Below are 15,892 nucleotides of genomic sequence, written 5' to 3'. Positions count from 1 at the left end.
AGAGTTGCTATGAAGAAATGTGGGAATAAGTGAATACATTTTAAGAAATAGAAAATTAAAATAGACATATAAATAAATAAAGGAATCACATCCTCATTTTCATGTATCAGTTCAGCCATCTTTCTTCACACATTTGCACCTTTGCTCCTGTTTGCAGTGTGACATCCTGCGTCCTGTGAAAACTCAAGGGAAGTAATAGGTTGCTTCTTACAGTGTGGGCAAACAGGTTAAAAATCCTCACTTTGGCTTCTGCTATACTCTGAAAACTGGTCTGTGTGTACCTTGCAACAGCCTTTCCACATCTGGGAAGCTATTTACCAGTACTGTTTAAAGCAAGTCCCAATCATTCTTCTTTCTTGCTGACAATTGACCATGGACAGCAAGAGCCCTGTCCTTTGTTCTTTCCAATGAAATTCCATGTTTTGAAGTCTAACCTCTTCTAAACGTATGTGAACAGATATCAATGTCTGTTAAATAAAATCCTGAGGTGGTTGTTGAAATAAAATATTTTGTGGAACAGAAGAAACACTCTCCCTTGGAGAATGACAGCCCTATGCATTTTTTCCCCCTCCAAAAGCTTGAAGGTTATATTGCAAAACAAACTGGATGCTGCCATTTAGAGTGTGGTTCTTAGCAGACCGTGGTTCACTTGGAAGTAGGTAGATGCAGTGAGCAAATTTATTTAAGTAGCTGTACTTGTTATCACTGTTAATTATTTGTATTAAGGTAGCTTTAAAAACTTGTTCTTATGAAGAACCATCAGTCTAGTTACTGTACACACAGAAGACAGTCCTCTGTTCTGCAGGATTGGACAATTTAACTGTCAGAGAAGAGATAAGACACTGGATATAGAGCTAAAGATGTGGGGAGATGAAGGGAAAACTAAAATAAATGAGTCATTGTCCTGTCAGGCTTCTTTCTCAGGTGTGTCTCTGCATTTCTGGCTAGATGTTCATGAGCTCTGACCTGGAGCTGATGGCACTGGGGTCTTTGCCTTGGTTTCATAGTCAGGATTGTGTCCTGCAGGAAAAGGAAATACTGAGTTACTGATACTTATTCAAGATTTGAGGGCAATATTTTTCTTTTTTCTTTCTCTCAAGATACTTACTCCCATTGTTTTAGCTCTTAGAACAACAGAATTTAGAGGGAGGGGGAAGGAGAAACTGATTTAACTTTTCAATATAATTCAGTATTGTCATAAAGTTATCTTATGTCTTCAAAGCACATTTCTAGCATTATGGTTTTTTGCTCCTTACATTTCTTGTGGAAATACTGATGTATTCCCCATGTATTGAGGTGATGTGATCACAGGCAATGTGATCACAAGTGGACTCATTTTCTCAATCCCAATGAAGTTCCCTCTAACAAAACTAGATTGTTCCACAGGAAAGGCAGTACTTGTTCTTGCCAGGGCAACACCCTGAATTTGTTATCTGTCAAGTTTGATCATCATAAGTCCACTGTTCTTTTATAATTATCCTAAATATCCATGCTAGATCTCTGCAGCTAATGAAAACAAGGTATTTGCTAATAATATATTGAAAACAAATTCAAGAATTTATCAATGCAAACAGGTATTTTTCTCTCAGGTTTTCAAGAGCTTGAAAAAAATGAAAAACACTGAGAACAGGTTTCATAAAACTCATTAAGCATTTTGCCTTAATGCTACTTAACCCATTCTAGTAATTTCTGAGATTCTTGGTAATGAAATGAATTACATTTAAAGATGTACGTATTTCTTTTCTGTGCCACTGAATTTGCAGAATTGTACTTTGCCTTATGTAGGTTTGATGCTAATAGGTGATAATTAAAAATGAAATATATTTTTAACGGTACTTTCTGATTCTTGGTTTCCATACAAAGGTACTGGTAGACAAAAGAAAAGGAAAAAAGTGAGTTGGCTGACATATCAGTAAGATGAAAGTATTGCAGCTCTCCTAGAGACTGGCATACATTACAGCCCCATGTAGACAAACACACCTGGCTGCACAAGCATGCGAAATCTGAGTCTAATGTCTGGAAAGGTCCCCCTGATGACAATAGGAGTGTTAACATAGATATCTTTTTTTTTTTTTTTTGGTATTATTAGTGACTCTAAGGCTTTCCATCATTGATGTAGTTCCCAAACAAAAAAGGAATAGTCCCATTAACAGTTGCTATGGAATCCAGCTTACTGTTTTTCTGTGAATGGGTTGGAGCATCAACAGATGCACTCTGGAGAAATTAGCTACAACAAAGCAGAATCTGTGAACATCTGCTCCAGCTGCTTTTACATTTTTAATTATTTCAAATCCTGAACTGACTTTAGATACGAAGTACCATATTGTTTGGGAATGCACAATGAATAATAGTAACTTCTGGCAGCCTTGAGAACCAGGGGCGTGATGTTAGGTGTACATAACTTTCTATTTAAAGTTGTCTTTTGACAATTTGCAACTCCATTGGTAGCACCTGAATTTTTTTAGATTAGTTTTTGATTAAATGCTATTTGATAATGAATGTTGAGAGTGAGTATATAACAGATTTGGAAAGCCTATTTCCATATCTGACTTTAATAAAGATTTGCAAAAATGTGTTTACCTTGCTGTCTGTGTTAAAAACCTTTTGCTGAACTAATGCTGAGGACTTAGCTTAAGAATGTTAAGTAGAGTTCTCTTGAGTGTTTGTGATTATGCCGACTAATGCTGTCATTCTGGCAGAAGTGAGGGAGGAAGATGATGGGTCTCAGAAGAGGGACGGGAGGATGGGCAGATTCTTTATGCGGGAACAAAAATAGGTGGCAGAAGAGTTGGGAGCGTGAAACCCTGTTCAGGTCTGTACAGACCTTGATGCAGGTGCTTTGAAAGAACTGAGATCTAACAACAGCAATAGATGTGGTGCTTCACCTGTGCATTAATCCACCCCTGGGGATGTCTAAACACATTAGACTGGCCTGCGCCATTATACAAATAAGGCATACGTGATTGTTACTGTAATATCCAAGTTAACAAGGGGCTGCCATTTGTAGGGGAAGTGAAAGTACTTGGATTTGGGAGGAAAGTAAATACAGTGAAATGGAGCTACATGATACCAGGTCACAGGATGTTGTGCCTTCGCCAGGGAGGTGCATGCAGCAAAGTCACGGTGGAGAATTTCAGCTGAAGTGTTTGTGGAAATTGTTCTGGGCCAAGGAAAGTCTGGTTGAGAATGGGACCATCTGTAAGGTCCCTGATAGACACTCAGATATGGGTGTAGTCTGTGGGTGCTTAAATAATGTGGCAAGCTTTTGGTCATAAACCCCCATGACTGTTGGAAGTAGCTGTAAATTTTTGGAGCAGAAGCTGTTTGGAAACTGCATGGCTTGGGATCATGGAAACATGGCTTCCAAGTTCTTTTCACCCACATGGATGCCAGATTTACTATTTTGCGGTGAACCGAGTAGTTTTGCTGTTTGCATAGGTTGTTTTTTAACGCTGTCAAATGAAACACTGTCAAAATCTCCGAAGGTGTTGCCTTTTATGGAACAAGCAGTTCTTCATTACTTTCAGGAATTCTCAAAACTCAGTCCTAATCAATTAATTGGATTTCATCTAGCATATAGGTCCCTGTGACTTGAGGCTTTCTGGTGGGTGTATGTGTGAGTTTAAGCATGTCATGAAGTATAAGGTGTTCTTCGGGAGGTGTCTATTTAGTTTTCTACACTGCGCCATTTTTCTCTTAACAAAATTTTCAGAAAAGCACCTTCTACATCTAGCCCAGCAGTCCAGTGGAAAGAAGGTGGAAATGAAGCAGAAATTTCCCTGTCGTTAGTAGCTGACAGCATTTGATACAATGTCTATTTGCACCTTCACAGCGTACAACTATGTCACTAGTGTTGTGGGTAGCTGACATAAGGAGTCCATCAGATAATGTCTAATCCCACTTTTATGAGGATTAAGCAGGCATGTAATGTTTGCATTGGAGTCCTCTTGGTCTGGCAGACCGTTGTGCTACTTACTAACCTTTAATATAATTGTAATACAGTGGTCATATAATTAATATTAACCTTAATTGCTTTTCTTCTCTTGATACCTTGTAAAGCTTTTGTCTTGGCATTGATTTTATTGTTTGACATTTTGCTGTGAAAGTTGTTTGAGTATCGGGTGGCCAACATAGTTAATTTGGCATAAAATGGGTGGACATTTTGATCGCATTAGTCATGCCCAAGTTTTTAAAATCCTATGTTTAGAGTCCACAATATTGCAGTTCTGTTTAACAAGCAGAATGTGGTCCGTTGCTCTAAAGCCAAAGTTGTGCATGTCTGTCAATACAAATATTTTTGGCTGCCATATTTAACCAAGCTAGAGTTGCAGTGTGGGTAGCAATAATGCCATTTTTAAGAGAAGCTGACATCAAGCACATTGTTCCGATTAGATCTTTGCTTAACTGGAGACAGCCACACACTCAGATTGTGCAGTGTGATGTCCGTTGCAAACTCTTTCCCAGAATCCCTGTCCAGCAGCCTACTTTAAAAGTTTTACTTCATCTGTCAGATCTATTTGCCTCAGCTGAACTGCTATCAACAGAGTTTTTAGTCACATTTTGATGTGCTTTTTCAGTATTCAGATTGCTTTTTTAGTCTTTAAGGATGTCTCAAGGAACCCTCATTCTAGGGTGATTAGATGAATTCTGCAGAGGACTTCCCAGCAAGAACACATGGGATAGACGAGTTATGTAATTTCCCTATAGTAGTTGACAGAAATATAGGGAACACGAGAAGTAGAAGAAAGAATTTATAATTTTAGATTGACTCTTTGCCAATGTGACTGAACAGCCCGTTAGTGTTATTGGAGGTGGCTCACACTGCAGATGCTCATAAATGATCGTAAAAGCACTGTAGAACAACAACTTAGTGTTTTCAGTGTAATAGAGACATTTAGCTTTTCCAGCTAGTAAGAAATAAGGTACAAATAGTAATTGATTCTTTATCATTAAGAAATTTCAAATCAGATTTTCTTTTTTCAGCTGAGGAAGCTGAAGCATATACAACTTTTCAACAGTGACTGGCTGGAAAAATTAGCAATATATTTTCCAGCTTGAAATCTGGAATCATTTTGAATTGTTGAGGGAGACAGCATGAAGCAAGTCTCCAGTCTCACTAACTGCAGTAGCAGAGAAACTCTGGAGACAAGCAGAGAAGCTTGTCTCCAGAAGCACAAGCACAGAAGAGAAACATGAGCAAAGAAGAAATAATGCCTGAATTCCTGCAAAAATAAATGAGAAGGGGGTGAGAGCAATGCAGCAATGGCGCAGCAGTCGAGAGAGAGAAATTAATGAAAGGTGACCATTATCTGTGTGTGTGTATGTCTAAGGACAAAGCCACACAGAGCACTGTTTTGCGCTATGTAAGCTTGCAAAGTAGGATTAATGGGACTTGCACAATGCCTAAGCCTTGATCCCTGAACAGTGGAAAATGTAATCAAGGAAATTCCAAAGAGGAGGTTGGAAAATTAAATGAGTGAGACACGTTTGGTTTTTTTTTTTGTATGCTAATTTTGGGTATGTTCCCCCAAACCAGCATCTGTGAACAAAGAATGCAGCAATGTAGACTTAATTACCAGATTTAAATTGTATATTCTTAATTACTGACAAATTTCACAAAACTGCAAGTCACATCTGCCACTCGTTGAGCAATTATGAATACAAGAAAATAAAGTGGTTTGAGGAGTTCACCAATGTCCTAAACTTTCTGCTTTCCATTGGTGACAAGTCTGAATCAAAATCAGCTTAGATACCACAGGGAAGCTTACGTGCATTCCTCAGAGGAAGGCATACGCAATCTAGATAGCAAAGGTGATAAATACAGAAGTGAGAAAATGTACTAAATGGCATCCTGTGAACTCAGTGAACAGAAGGCAGGAGTTAGCTGGGTCATGGGTGTTGCATGGACATTTTAAGAAATGCAGAAGGAAAGTTTCATTTGGAGGCCAGTGGGAAGAAAAAAAAGAGTTGTGAAAGAGAAGTGATGTTTTGACAAACTGTTGATAATTCACTGAGCGAACACAACAGCCAGTAGGCTCCTGAAAGATTCCTTTTGATGGATGAATATGGAGAAGATGTCATGTCATCACAATGTGTTAAATGATACTACAGAGAATAGTTGTATTATCACTACACCTGTGTAAATTAGTAGTAGGGATATAAGCAGACCTTGCTTAGAATTTTTTAGACCCTGTACTGATGCCTATTGTTGTAATATTTGTCACCTTCTGTATACAAATATATCAAGAGTAGTCAAACTTCCTAGCAGGTTTTGTAGACTTCTTGTTCCATCTTCTTAGAAAACCGTGCTTTGAATAATATACGTTGTTTTAGGTACCGGGGGGATGTGGAAGGTTGATGGCAAGAGATGTAATTCAGCTGTAGATGAAATCCTACATAGGCAATAACTATCAAGTTCTGGAACAACTAATCATCAGGTAATTTCTTGACTGTGACTCAGTCTGTCAAATGAAAGAACTTAGGAAGATGAAAGATGCTATGTTTCCCCAGAGAGATACCAATCACAAACTAATCACTGTATCTTGGGAAGCATCTAGCCAAGAAGAAATTAAATCTTCGCCGGACTTTCCAATTACACAGTTCTAGTCCAGATGTTCATGTTGTTGAAATATCTTTATTTCTGAAGGAAAATAAAGGCATGGAACACCACCATCATGGGATGTGTACTGGCTGTGACAGTTGCTGGCCGGAGGCAGGAGAAACATTCTGTTCCACACTGCCTGGGACGTGGGTCCCACTGTCTTAGGAGGAAAGTGGGGCAGAAGACAATAGCTTTGTCTTACTAGAAATATTTCTGAGTGTGCTCATTGCTTACCTAACGGGATGATCTTAGAGTTTTTAGAGATGGTCCAGTGGCCTGATGAAAATCTGCCCTTTGCTGTCTGGCAGGATACCTCTTCTGTGGGCAGCGGAAGAAGAGTGGACTGACAAGAGAACAGGAAAGAGACAGAAGCATTTATGGGAGTATTGGAGAAAAAAAGACAGTGTGCACTGGCAACCTTAGACTATCGCTAAAACCACTGGTATCTGTCATGTTAAGTAAACATTGAGGCGGTGGTACTGGTGTACATGAAGTGCCCACATGTTTTTTGTAAGCTCACTTGGCTAGATTAGCATAGGTAAGAAGAGAAAAACTAAGTGATAGTGTTCTGAGTTAGAGCTTCAGTGTGTACCTTAGCTCTTGCTGCTTTTTAATGGAAGGAACTGCCCAAGTATGGTGGAATCTGTCAGGTTTTAGAGAACACTAGTAGGAAAGAAATAATCCAAGTAACGTTGATTTTGATGATTTCAAGAAGAAATGCCCCTTTTGAACGTAGTCAGTGAGAGCAGCAGTCCGTAAGAAGACATGCTTGGGCTTGTGTTCAGATTATTCAGTTTAATGGTTTCTCAATTCAGTTTCAATTTAGTTTTTCAATTGGGCATTTATTGTTTGTTGGTTTTTCTCTCTTTTCTTAAACATAGTTTGATCACTTTATATAGGCAGGTCTCTGATACCTGGGGGCTTTATAACCTTGCTGACAAAGCCACAGCAAAATCCAGTCGTTGGAAATGTTTATTTAGGGGAATTCAATGAATGAGATGAAATTTTCTTAGCTACATGATGGCCAGGTGTTGTGTTTGTGGAGGTGGGGATGTGAGCACTGCTTGAAATTTCTAGGACCCACACAAACAAATGTCTTGAAACATGCACTCTGCTGCCACATTCTAGCCTTTGAGAAACAATCTTCGAGTGTATGAAGACACATGGGAAAGTGGCAAGGGCTGTCTGGGCAGAGCCATCTCTCACAGCCCCAGAACTTGTAAGTTTTTCTTTTTTCCAAGGCTTTATGGGGAAGAGTTGATTTTCTTGCTGAAAGCAAGTGTTTGCGATACTGCATCACTGCGTTACGATGATTTCATATACCAAGACTTCCAAAGACTGTTGATGGAATCAAGAAATAACTTCATGATTTCACACTAGGCTGGATGTGTTCTTTTGATGGTTTTTCTGTGTATGTTATTTTCTAAGTTTCTCTGAAGAATCAGAGGTTTGTCGCCATTGATAAGGAGACTGGATTCAGTGGACTATGCTTTGAGGTAGTATGGTTACTTTTTTTTTAAGATTCCTGTTTGGTCTTATTCATATGTTAAGAGTATTTTGGCTTCAGGAGAGTATTTTCTTCCAAGACAGAATGACAGTGATCTTGATGTCTTTTGCCTTTCCTGAGAACAGGCATAGTCTGCTTGTTGGAAATATGAGGATGTGTTATCAGTCCATTGCCATTGTGTGGTCCTCAGGCACTGCTATACTTTGTTTTTTCCTGTCACATGTAATTGTTCTTAGAAGTTTGAAATGTATGGAACAAGGGAAAAGGCTTAATATATGAGTATTTCAGTTTAGTGTCATGGCCTGTAATATATAGGAGGTGATATATATGACTGGATGATTGCCTTGTCCTGTCTGGATTCAAGATCTGCTAGTCCCCAGTAAAGATTTACATAGATTTTTTTTTTCACACACTTCCTTCTAGAAGAGCTTGTTTTGTGGGAGAGTAAAGAGGCACTGTATGGAGCTTTTTTGACTCTTTGTGACCTTTCTTTGTGGATGTTGTGCAAACTTTCTCCTTCTGTTAGCCCTAGGACTCTCCCCTGGACTCTCTCCTGTGGCTCTTTTCTGTACTTTCTTTATGAAGCCTGACTACAAACTCCGCCATTCATGGGATTTGGAATGTTGCAACATGCTGTGATATTACTTCTTGAATGTGCTGTGCAGGCTTATATCACACAAGATACTTTCTATTTTTTAAGATATTATAACTCATACTTTGGAACTTGAAAAAACCTATTTTGTCACTATGCCCATCACTTCTTTTTCAACATCAGTTCCAAGAGTTGAATTTTTACAAAGTAATACGGAGTTTGTAAAATCAAGGAGCTGCAAGTTAGAAGAAGTAGTAAAGGAGAATTGAAAGTAACAGCAGTAATGGTAATTAATATAGGTCATGCAATAAAACCTCTTGTACTTTTAGATATTTCAAAATTGTCTACAAATTGTTGTCTGTTTAAACAGAATAGACAAATCTCTCTGTGAATGAATTGTAGTATAATTGATTTATATCTCCAAATCAGTGATTAGCAAATTAGACCTCTAACATGTAATCTAAAACTTGAAAGTGGTAACCTACTCCTGTTATTTCATGATTATGCTTACTGGATGAGCCATGACAGTGTCCTAAGCAACAGAGACAGACATCCGATTTTCTATACCTAGCAGTTACATTACTTAGCCTTTATACTTTGCATAATGTAATTGCAGTAATGGACCCATTTAACAAAAAGACAGTTTGCTGTGAAGGTATTTTATGTAACCCTTAAATACTGAATAGGAACTTTAGTGAGCAATCCAGTATGAGTTGTGTCAGCACGCTGCTGTAAAACCCGGTACTGCCAGGGCGCAGGAGTGGCACTGGGCCAGGTCGTGGTATAGCAAACACCGAGCCTGGGGGGGTCATTCTGTCATTTGATCATTGGAGACTTGAGCCTATTCTGTTGGGGGCGGGGGGGAAGGCAGTCGCTGAAGGTCAGTTCCTGTACGATAAAATTCATATACTCTAATATACTTCAGTGGTAACGGTAAATAACTGGGATAATCAAGATACAAATACGTTTAAATATCCATGTGGGGTGGTGAAACATCAGAGGGCTGTGATAACAAATAAGTATGTGGCTTCAGTGATCACCCTTTGTCATAAAACATTCCTCTTTGAGTAACTGATTATCTATTAAAGCCACTTGTACTGCTCTCACATCTCCATTTTCCTTTCCGCCCCTGAGCTGTGTTGTAGGCAATCATAGCTCCCTTGGCGTGACCTGAGACACGTCTTTTCTGCTCTCTCAGTAGCCATCAGTACTCCATATTGCTTCAGCATCCTCCACCTTCTACTTATGTGTGCTTCTCTGGTTCTTTTGTGTTTTTTTTTCTCCTCTGATTTTTTTTTCTTGTGATATCCAGACTCTTACAGGTGGGTTTAGAATATTCTTGCAGCTGATTCAATCTTTTCATTTTGAAATGCAGTTATCTTTAAGAAAATGTATCAGTTCTATAAGCAGAGTACTAACAATTTTTTACAAAATCATTGTGGGTTGTTGTTTTTTTTTTATTTTCTCCTGAAGCGGTGTGCATATTTGAAGGCAGAACCTACTTTGAAGGACAAAGAGAAACTGTGTATTCAAGCTCAGGGGACTGTGTTCTGTTTGAGTGCAAGGTAAGAATACTGTTGATGGAAAAAAAAATTCTTGCATGTTAGAAATATCAAAGTCCCACTGAAAGAAACTGTTGAAATACAGACAGGTCTACCTTAGGAATTGGCAGCAGAAAAGGCATCTAAGGGGTCCTGTGTTTATTTTGTTTTACTGAGTTTCACATCAAATTTTGCAAATAAATTTACTTTGCATAGCTGCAAGCTTTGATTACACAGCTTGACAATCAAGCTTCCTCCTTAGGTATTGTCTCCATCATCTGTAATAAAAAACCAGCAGACTACCTTATGTTTCCATTGACATGTGCAGTATTAGTATTCAAAACTATGTGCTCAGGTGTGAGAGATGTACAAGCGTGATGGGGGCATAATTTGGAATTCAGGATAATTCTTGGAGGAAAAGCTAGATGAAAAAGAAGGAAAAGAGCTGGCACACCAGGTGTCTGGTGTTTCTAGTGATGGAAGTGGGGTAGGGTGGTTGTTTTATTTGTAAAGAGAACACACCTGATGCTGAGTCAGTCTTGTCCTGCTGCATGAACAGAGTTGCTCTTCAGGGCACAAATGCACTTTAAGGGCAAAAGATACCCCAGGGACAGCTGCGGGTTGAGAATTACACAAACTGCTGCAGTGGGTCCTGCACTGCCTTTCCAGGGGAGGGATGGGGAGGAATTCCCTCCGGTTAGAGAGCTGTATGCTGTGGGGTGGAGTTGAAAACCGGAGCGCACATTTCTAGGGTAGAGAAGGAGAGGGGAGCAACTCCTCTGGCCTCGCTGCAGCTGTCTATCGGACCAGTTTCGGGAAATCTCAAAACATTTTCACGCAGTTGTGAAAAAGTGTGTTTTACAAAGCAGCACTGGGGACCATTGTCTTACTGCTGTTGATTTTAATCTTTGTGAGCTTAATTCCCGGAGTAGGTGCTTTGAAACCCTTTTGAGAAAGGAAAGGAGAAGCTGACTAGAAATAATTTTGGATTCAGTTGTACGCTTTTCAGGACTGTGAGCTTGTATTTTCAACATGACACCTGGGACATGAAGTCTGTGATTAGTCAATGGATATCATTAACAACAATCAAAAGTTATGTGATGTTGCCTTGTGTTTCTTGCAGCTGGCGAGTGCGATACTGTAGGAACAAAATGCCTCTGTTGGCTGAGCTAGTCTGTATTTTGTAGGTTATACTTGTTTGCTGGTGGGCTGCCTGACTGTCTTGGTAGAAATATTAAGCAGCAACTTTGGCTGATTCAAATGCTGCTTTTTCAAGGACCAAAGTATATACAGTTTCTGCTGAACAGCTTTGTGAATGACAATTCAGAGCAGAATATCCACATGCTGTAAACTGTGTTGGTCAGTTAGGAAGTCCTGGGTGGGCGCTATTTTATTACTACCAGAGTTCTCATAAAAGGATATAATTAATGACTCCAGCTCAAGAGAGACTTAATAGGAATGGCACAAGTACTGATCTTATGCCTGAAGGCTTATAATAATGTTAGCAAGGCAGTGTAGGGTATTTCTTCTTTTTGTCTGCATGTAATTCTAAACATCATTTTTTGTTTTGTTTGGCTGCTGCAGTGGTGCGTGCTATAGGCACACACTTTTCTGTTTCAAAATTCTGAAACAAGTCAATGAAAAATTCTCTTCCAAATTAGAATTTGTGAAATAATTAAATGCAGTCCAGACTACTCTAATTGATATTATTTCTATCAAAGGGGTTTTTTTTCTTTATTTTGTGGGATAGCTGGGTTTTCCTTGTTCCGGTGTGCAACACGTCTGGGGCTGGTTTGCTTTTTTGTATTGTCAGGTTAGGGTTGCTTTCTCTGTCAGGATTGTTTAAGGTAAAGTTTGAGCAGTAATTTTGATATTGGCCATTGTGCTCATGTTTCATCTTTATATTTTGTGCTTAAAGAGGATTTAAAATTAAATCCTAGACCCATAATAATAATACATGCAATGGCATATGCATGATTTTAAGCCCTTTTCTTGCGTGCAGAAATACAGGGTCTGAGTTCAGTGAGTTTGTATTTTAACCAGATTGCTGATTTTAAGGCAGATGCCTCTGAGGAAGAGGTTGTTGTTTGCCTTGTTTTCTGTCTTTGCAATATCATGACTAGAGCACTGCAAGACATGTTAATTAGGGCCTGAGGGAGCCTAAGGGTGGTACATTTGCGGTAGCTGGATTGCTAAGGCAGTCATTTCATGTGGTCATACTGCAATGATTGTGTGTGACCTGCACTTAGTGCCAGGAGATATTCAGATACCATCTTGGCATTGGACATTTCTGGATGCCTGATCCAAACTTAGCTGAGAAACCCTCTCTTTCCGAATAGGGAATCAGTGCCTGTTTCCTTCAGTGTTACTACCACAGCGTTGAGATCAGAGATGTTCAAGTTTGATTTTACTTGCTGTATAAATAACAAGCTGCTTTAGAGTATTCCTTATAAGGACCCTTGATTCCGGAATCGGCTGCTTTAGTTTTTAAGAAATAAATTGTTACTCTTTCCAGCATAATTTTAAGTGAAACTTCTGAGGCAAGTTGCTTGACAGCTAAGATAAGAGAAGAATGAGAGCTGTTGCCACGCTTTTGCTTGCTTGAAAAGGTCTGAGTATAGGGGAGTCCCTGATGCTTTTATTGTGCTATGTTGTCCTTTCAAATGCTTTTCGAAGGTACCTGGAGTTTGGCATAGGCAGTTTTTTGTTTGTACATTATAATGCTAAAACTCCACTAAAGTTATCATTTATCTTTATTTTTTCTCTCACATTATTAATCAATGACCTCAATTTAACAGGACCACAAAATGCAGCGTATTCCAAAAGACAGTTGTACAGCTTTGAACTGCCCAGAATCTCAACAGATCCCCTTATCTCACAGCTGCTGCAAAATCTGTAAAGGTAAGGTAATAGCTGGATATATATAAGCTCAGTGCAATTTTCCATTCTTATAGGTTATACAGTCTTTTTTCTTATAATTTTGAATAGGACACTCCTACGCATGATAATCACTGTACGTCTTGGGAAGCTGAATAGATAACATCTGTGTCGTGACATCTGAAAATTGTTTGTAAAATGGCAAATAGTGTAAATTCTGTGAAAGTTTTACTGGCACTTGTGTTTTTCATTCTAACCAAAAGTGGGTGAAAAGTCAGAGAAATCATATACATAGTTAGTGATTTTCTATCCTTCATGCAATCTTGTGTCCATACAAAATGAGATTGGAGAAATGTCTGTATTCCCCAGCATCTTTCTGAGATGCTTTCAGATGTCTCTTTTAGAGAACTGTTTGTGCTATGCAGTTGTTCGAAGACTGGAGTAACTTGTTTACCTGTTCAGGGTTGTAGTCCGTGTCTAGAAGCAGAAGCTTTGGGGAATATTTTTGTATGCTGTGTACCTTTGTGTGTTACACCCAGACTGATCCTTACCAAAGGGGAGAGGTGCACAAAGTGCTCTGTGTTTTGAGCCCACTCTTTTGATCTGGACTAATACTGCTATCTTCAAAGCTATGAGCAATTGCATCTTCAAGTGGCTACGTCTGTTTTTTCTATAGCTAAATAATGATAAATTGATACCGGGCATGAAAGAAGATGTTAGACTCTTGGACTGATTTTAGGTATACTTCAGTGAAAAGAAGAGTGCAGCTATACTTGTTTCTGTGCCACTTGGTGCAAACACGAAGAATATGATTAATGATATCAAGCGGAGAGGTGAGAAAGTAGAAAAAAAGAACTTAAGAAAAGTTGATAGGTCTTGAAATCTGTCACAGTCAAAAAGGATTTTTTTAATGATAATTTTCTATAAAATCTTCAGTGGCTTAGAGAAATGAATTCTGTGTTTCTTGTGCCTGGTGTAGGAAGAAAATTTTAATATATGTCAGATGAGTGCTTTCTGAACATATTCAATCCTACCTGAACCATGCTGGCTTGGCCTCTCATGAGCTATGGAGCTTATTCTTTAAATAAGAAGCTGCTGTATGCTATTATTCAGCAGCACGTATTTTGTTTATTAATACAGCTGATAGGTAAGTGTTAAGAATCTTAAGAAAAAAAAAAGTGAGTAAAAAAGCCATCGCCCTTTCTGGATAACATGTACATTCTTACTTATTTAATGCCAAAGTCTGATACAGCCAATCTAGGCCAGGAAATCCAAAAATAAGACTATTGCTTTGTCATTAACTCAAGCTTGAATGAGGAAGACAACAAAAAGGCAAAGAGCAGATGTCGCCATGGCCAGAGGTTGCTCTTGACACACACACTTCTGCTGTCATCAATGAGTATTGAAGACCTCTAATGCTGGTAAAACCGTACAGCTTTTTGCTTTAATGCCCTCTGTTAGATAACAGCACTGTGGTAGCTATGGTGAATTATAATATTTAAGTAACATTACCTAAATGTATCTCTAGGTTACGGGGAGACAATCCACAGCAGGAAAGAAAGAGAGAAAGAAAAACATCTGCCTCTCATATCACAGGACTGTGATGTTTGCATCACGACCATGTCACTGGGTCTCGGTACTAAAACATTCTGCCTTTACGGGCTCTTCAGTTTCTCTTGTCTTGTTTTACTTGGTTTGTGGTGCTTCACACTGTTCATGAGCTGCCCAGGTGCAAAACACCTCTCTGACCTGACCTCCAAGCAGACTCTGCCATTGTCCTGCTTGAAGTGCTCATTTAACTTACCTTCTGTGAAGTTAGGGGTAGAAGCTCTTTCATAGTGAAATATGAAGCAGAAGCCAGGTGAAGCGATAAAAATAATCATCTTTATTGCCAACAAACACTTGTTTGTTATTTTGTAAGAGGCCTGTGTTGCAGCCTGATTCCAGCTTGTGTTCTGGAGCTGTTGTTGTTACGCCAGTCCTGGTCCCCTGAGCCTGACCCACATTCCCCAGTTCTCCTGTGGGAGATTTTGAGACAAGAAAATAGTTATTGGAAAACAACGGTGAAGTACTGCTGCTTGATCAATTCTAATGCTTCAGTTAAAGAAAAAAACGTTAAACAAATGAAATTATTGAGAAAGCAATGAAGGAGACAAGCTCCACACCTTCATAGACAGATATGGAAATTGTGGAAGCTTCAAGTCAGTTCCTACAACCAGCCTGAATTCAGCATAATAAAGGATGATTTAATGGTGTTCAGCAACATAGCAGCATTAGGTGTTATGAAAGCAAACAGAAGGAATTTTAAAAAAACCTTCTGAGTTCAAAGGTTCAATCTAAATTTTCCAGCCTGGAAAAGAACTTCAGAATCTTAAAAATTTGTAATTAAGGTGCAATGGAAAACAGTCACACTCAGAAAAAATCGAGGGGAAAAAATAGGAAATAGGTATGGCTAAAAGGTGAGATTTTAAAAATAAATCTCAGAAATGGAAACGATGATGCAATCAGGGAAGAGTATTCAGTCAGTGGTGCTTGAAAGGAAGAGATAAGGGAAAGAGAAAAGCAAAACAAGTCAATGTTAATCAAAGACTTTCGGTTAAATGTGGAAGGATTTTATAAATACACCTGGGAGCAAAAATAGCTAGGAAAAAAGGTAATACCACGAGTAAATGAACTACTGAGTGTCTAAGCTATTGAGTTCTTTTATAAATGTCCAAACAAAAAAAAAAAAGAAAATGAAGACAAATATATAATTAAGAATTGTCCTGTAAAAG

The 15,892-nt window shown here is 38.8% G+C and overlaps 1 protein-coding gene across 1 annotated transcript in view; it reads left to right on the top strand.

Annotated features, from left to right (window-relative positions):
* Positions 1-15,892, top strand: part of NELL2 (neural EGFL like 2) — a 155,483-nt gene that overhangs the window by 56,087 nt on the left and 83,504 nt on the right. Inside the window, exons 10-11 of the mRNA XM_059816768.1 lie at positions 10,174-10,265; positions 13,040-13,142. Of these exons, the coding sequence (XP_059672751.1) occupies positions 10,174-10,265; positions 13,040-13,142 (195 nt within the window). The remainder of the gene's footprint in view (positions 1-10,173; positions 10,266-13,039; positions 13,143-15,892) is intronic.

This window comes from Gavia stellata, chromosome 4, assembly GCF_030936135.1.
Source record: "Gavia stellata isolate bGavSte3 chromosome 4, bGavSte3.hap2, whole genome shotgun sequence".
Lineage (NCBI taxonomy): Eukaryota > Metazoa > Chordata > Aves > Gaviiformes > Gaviidae > Gavia > Gavia stellata.
Note: the sequence above shows the minus strand (reverse complement) of the source record. Positions and strands in the feature narration are given on the sequence as shown.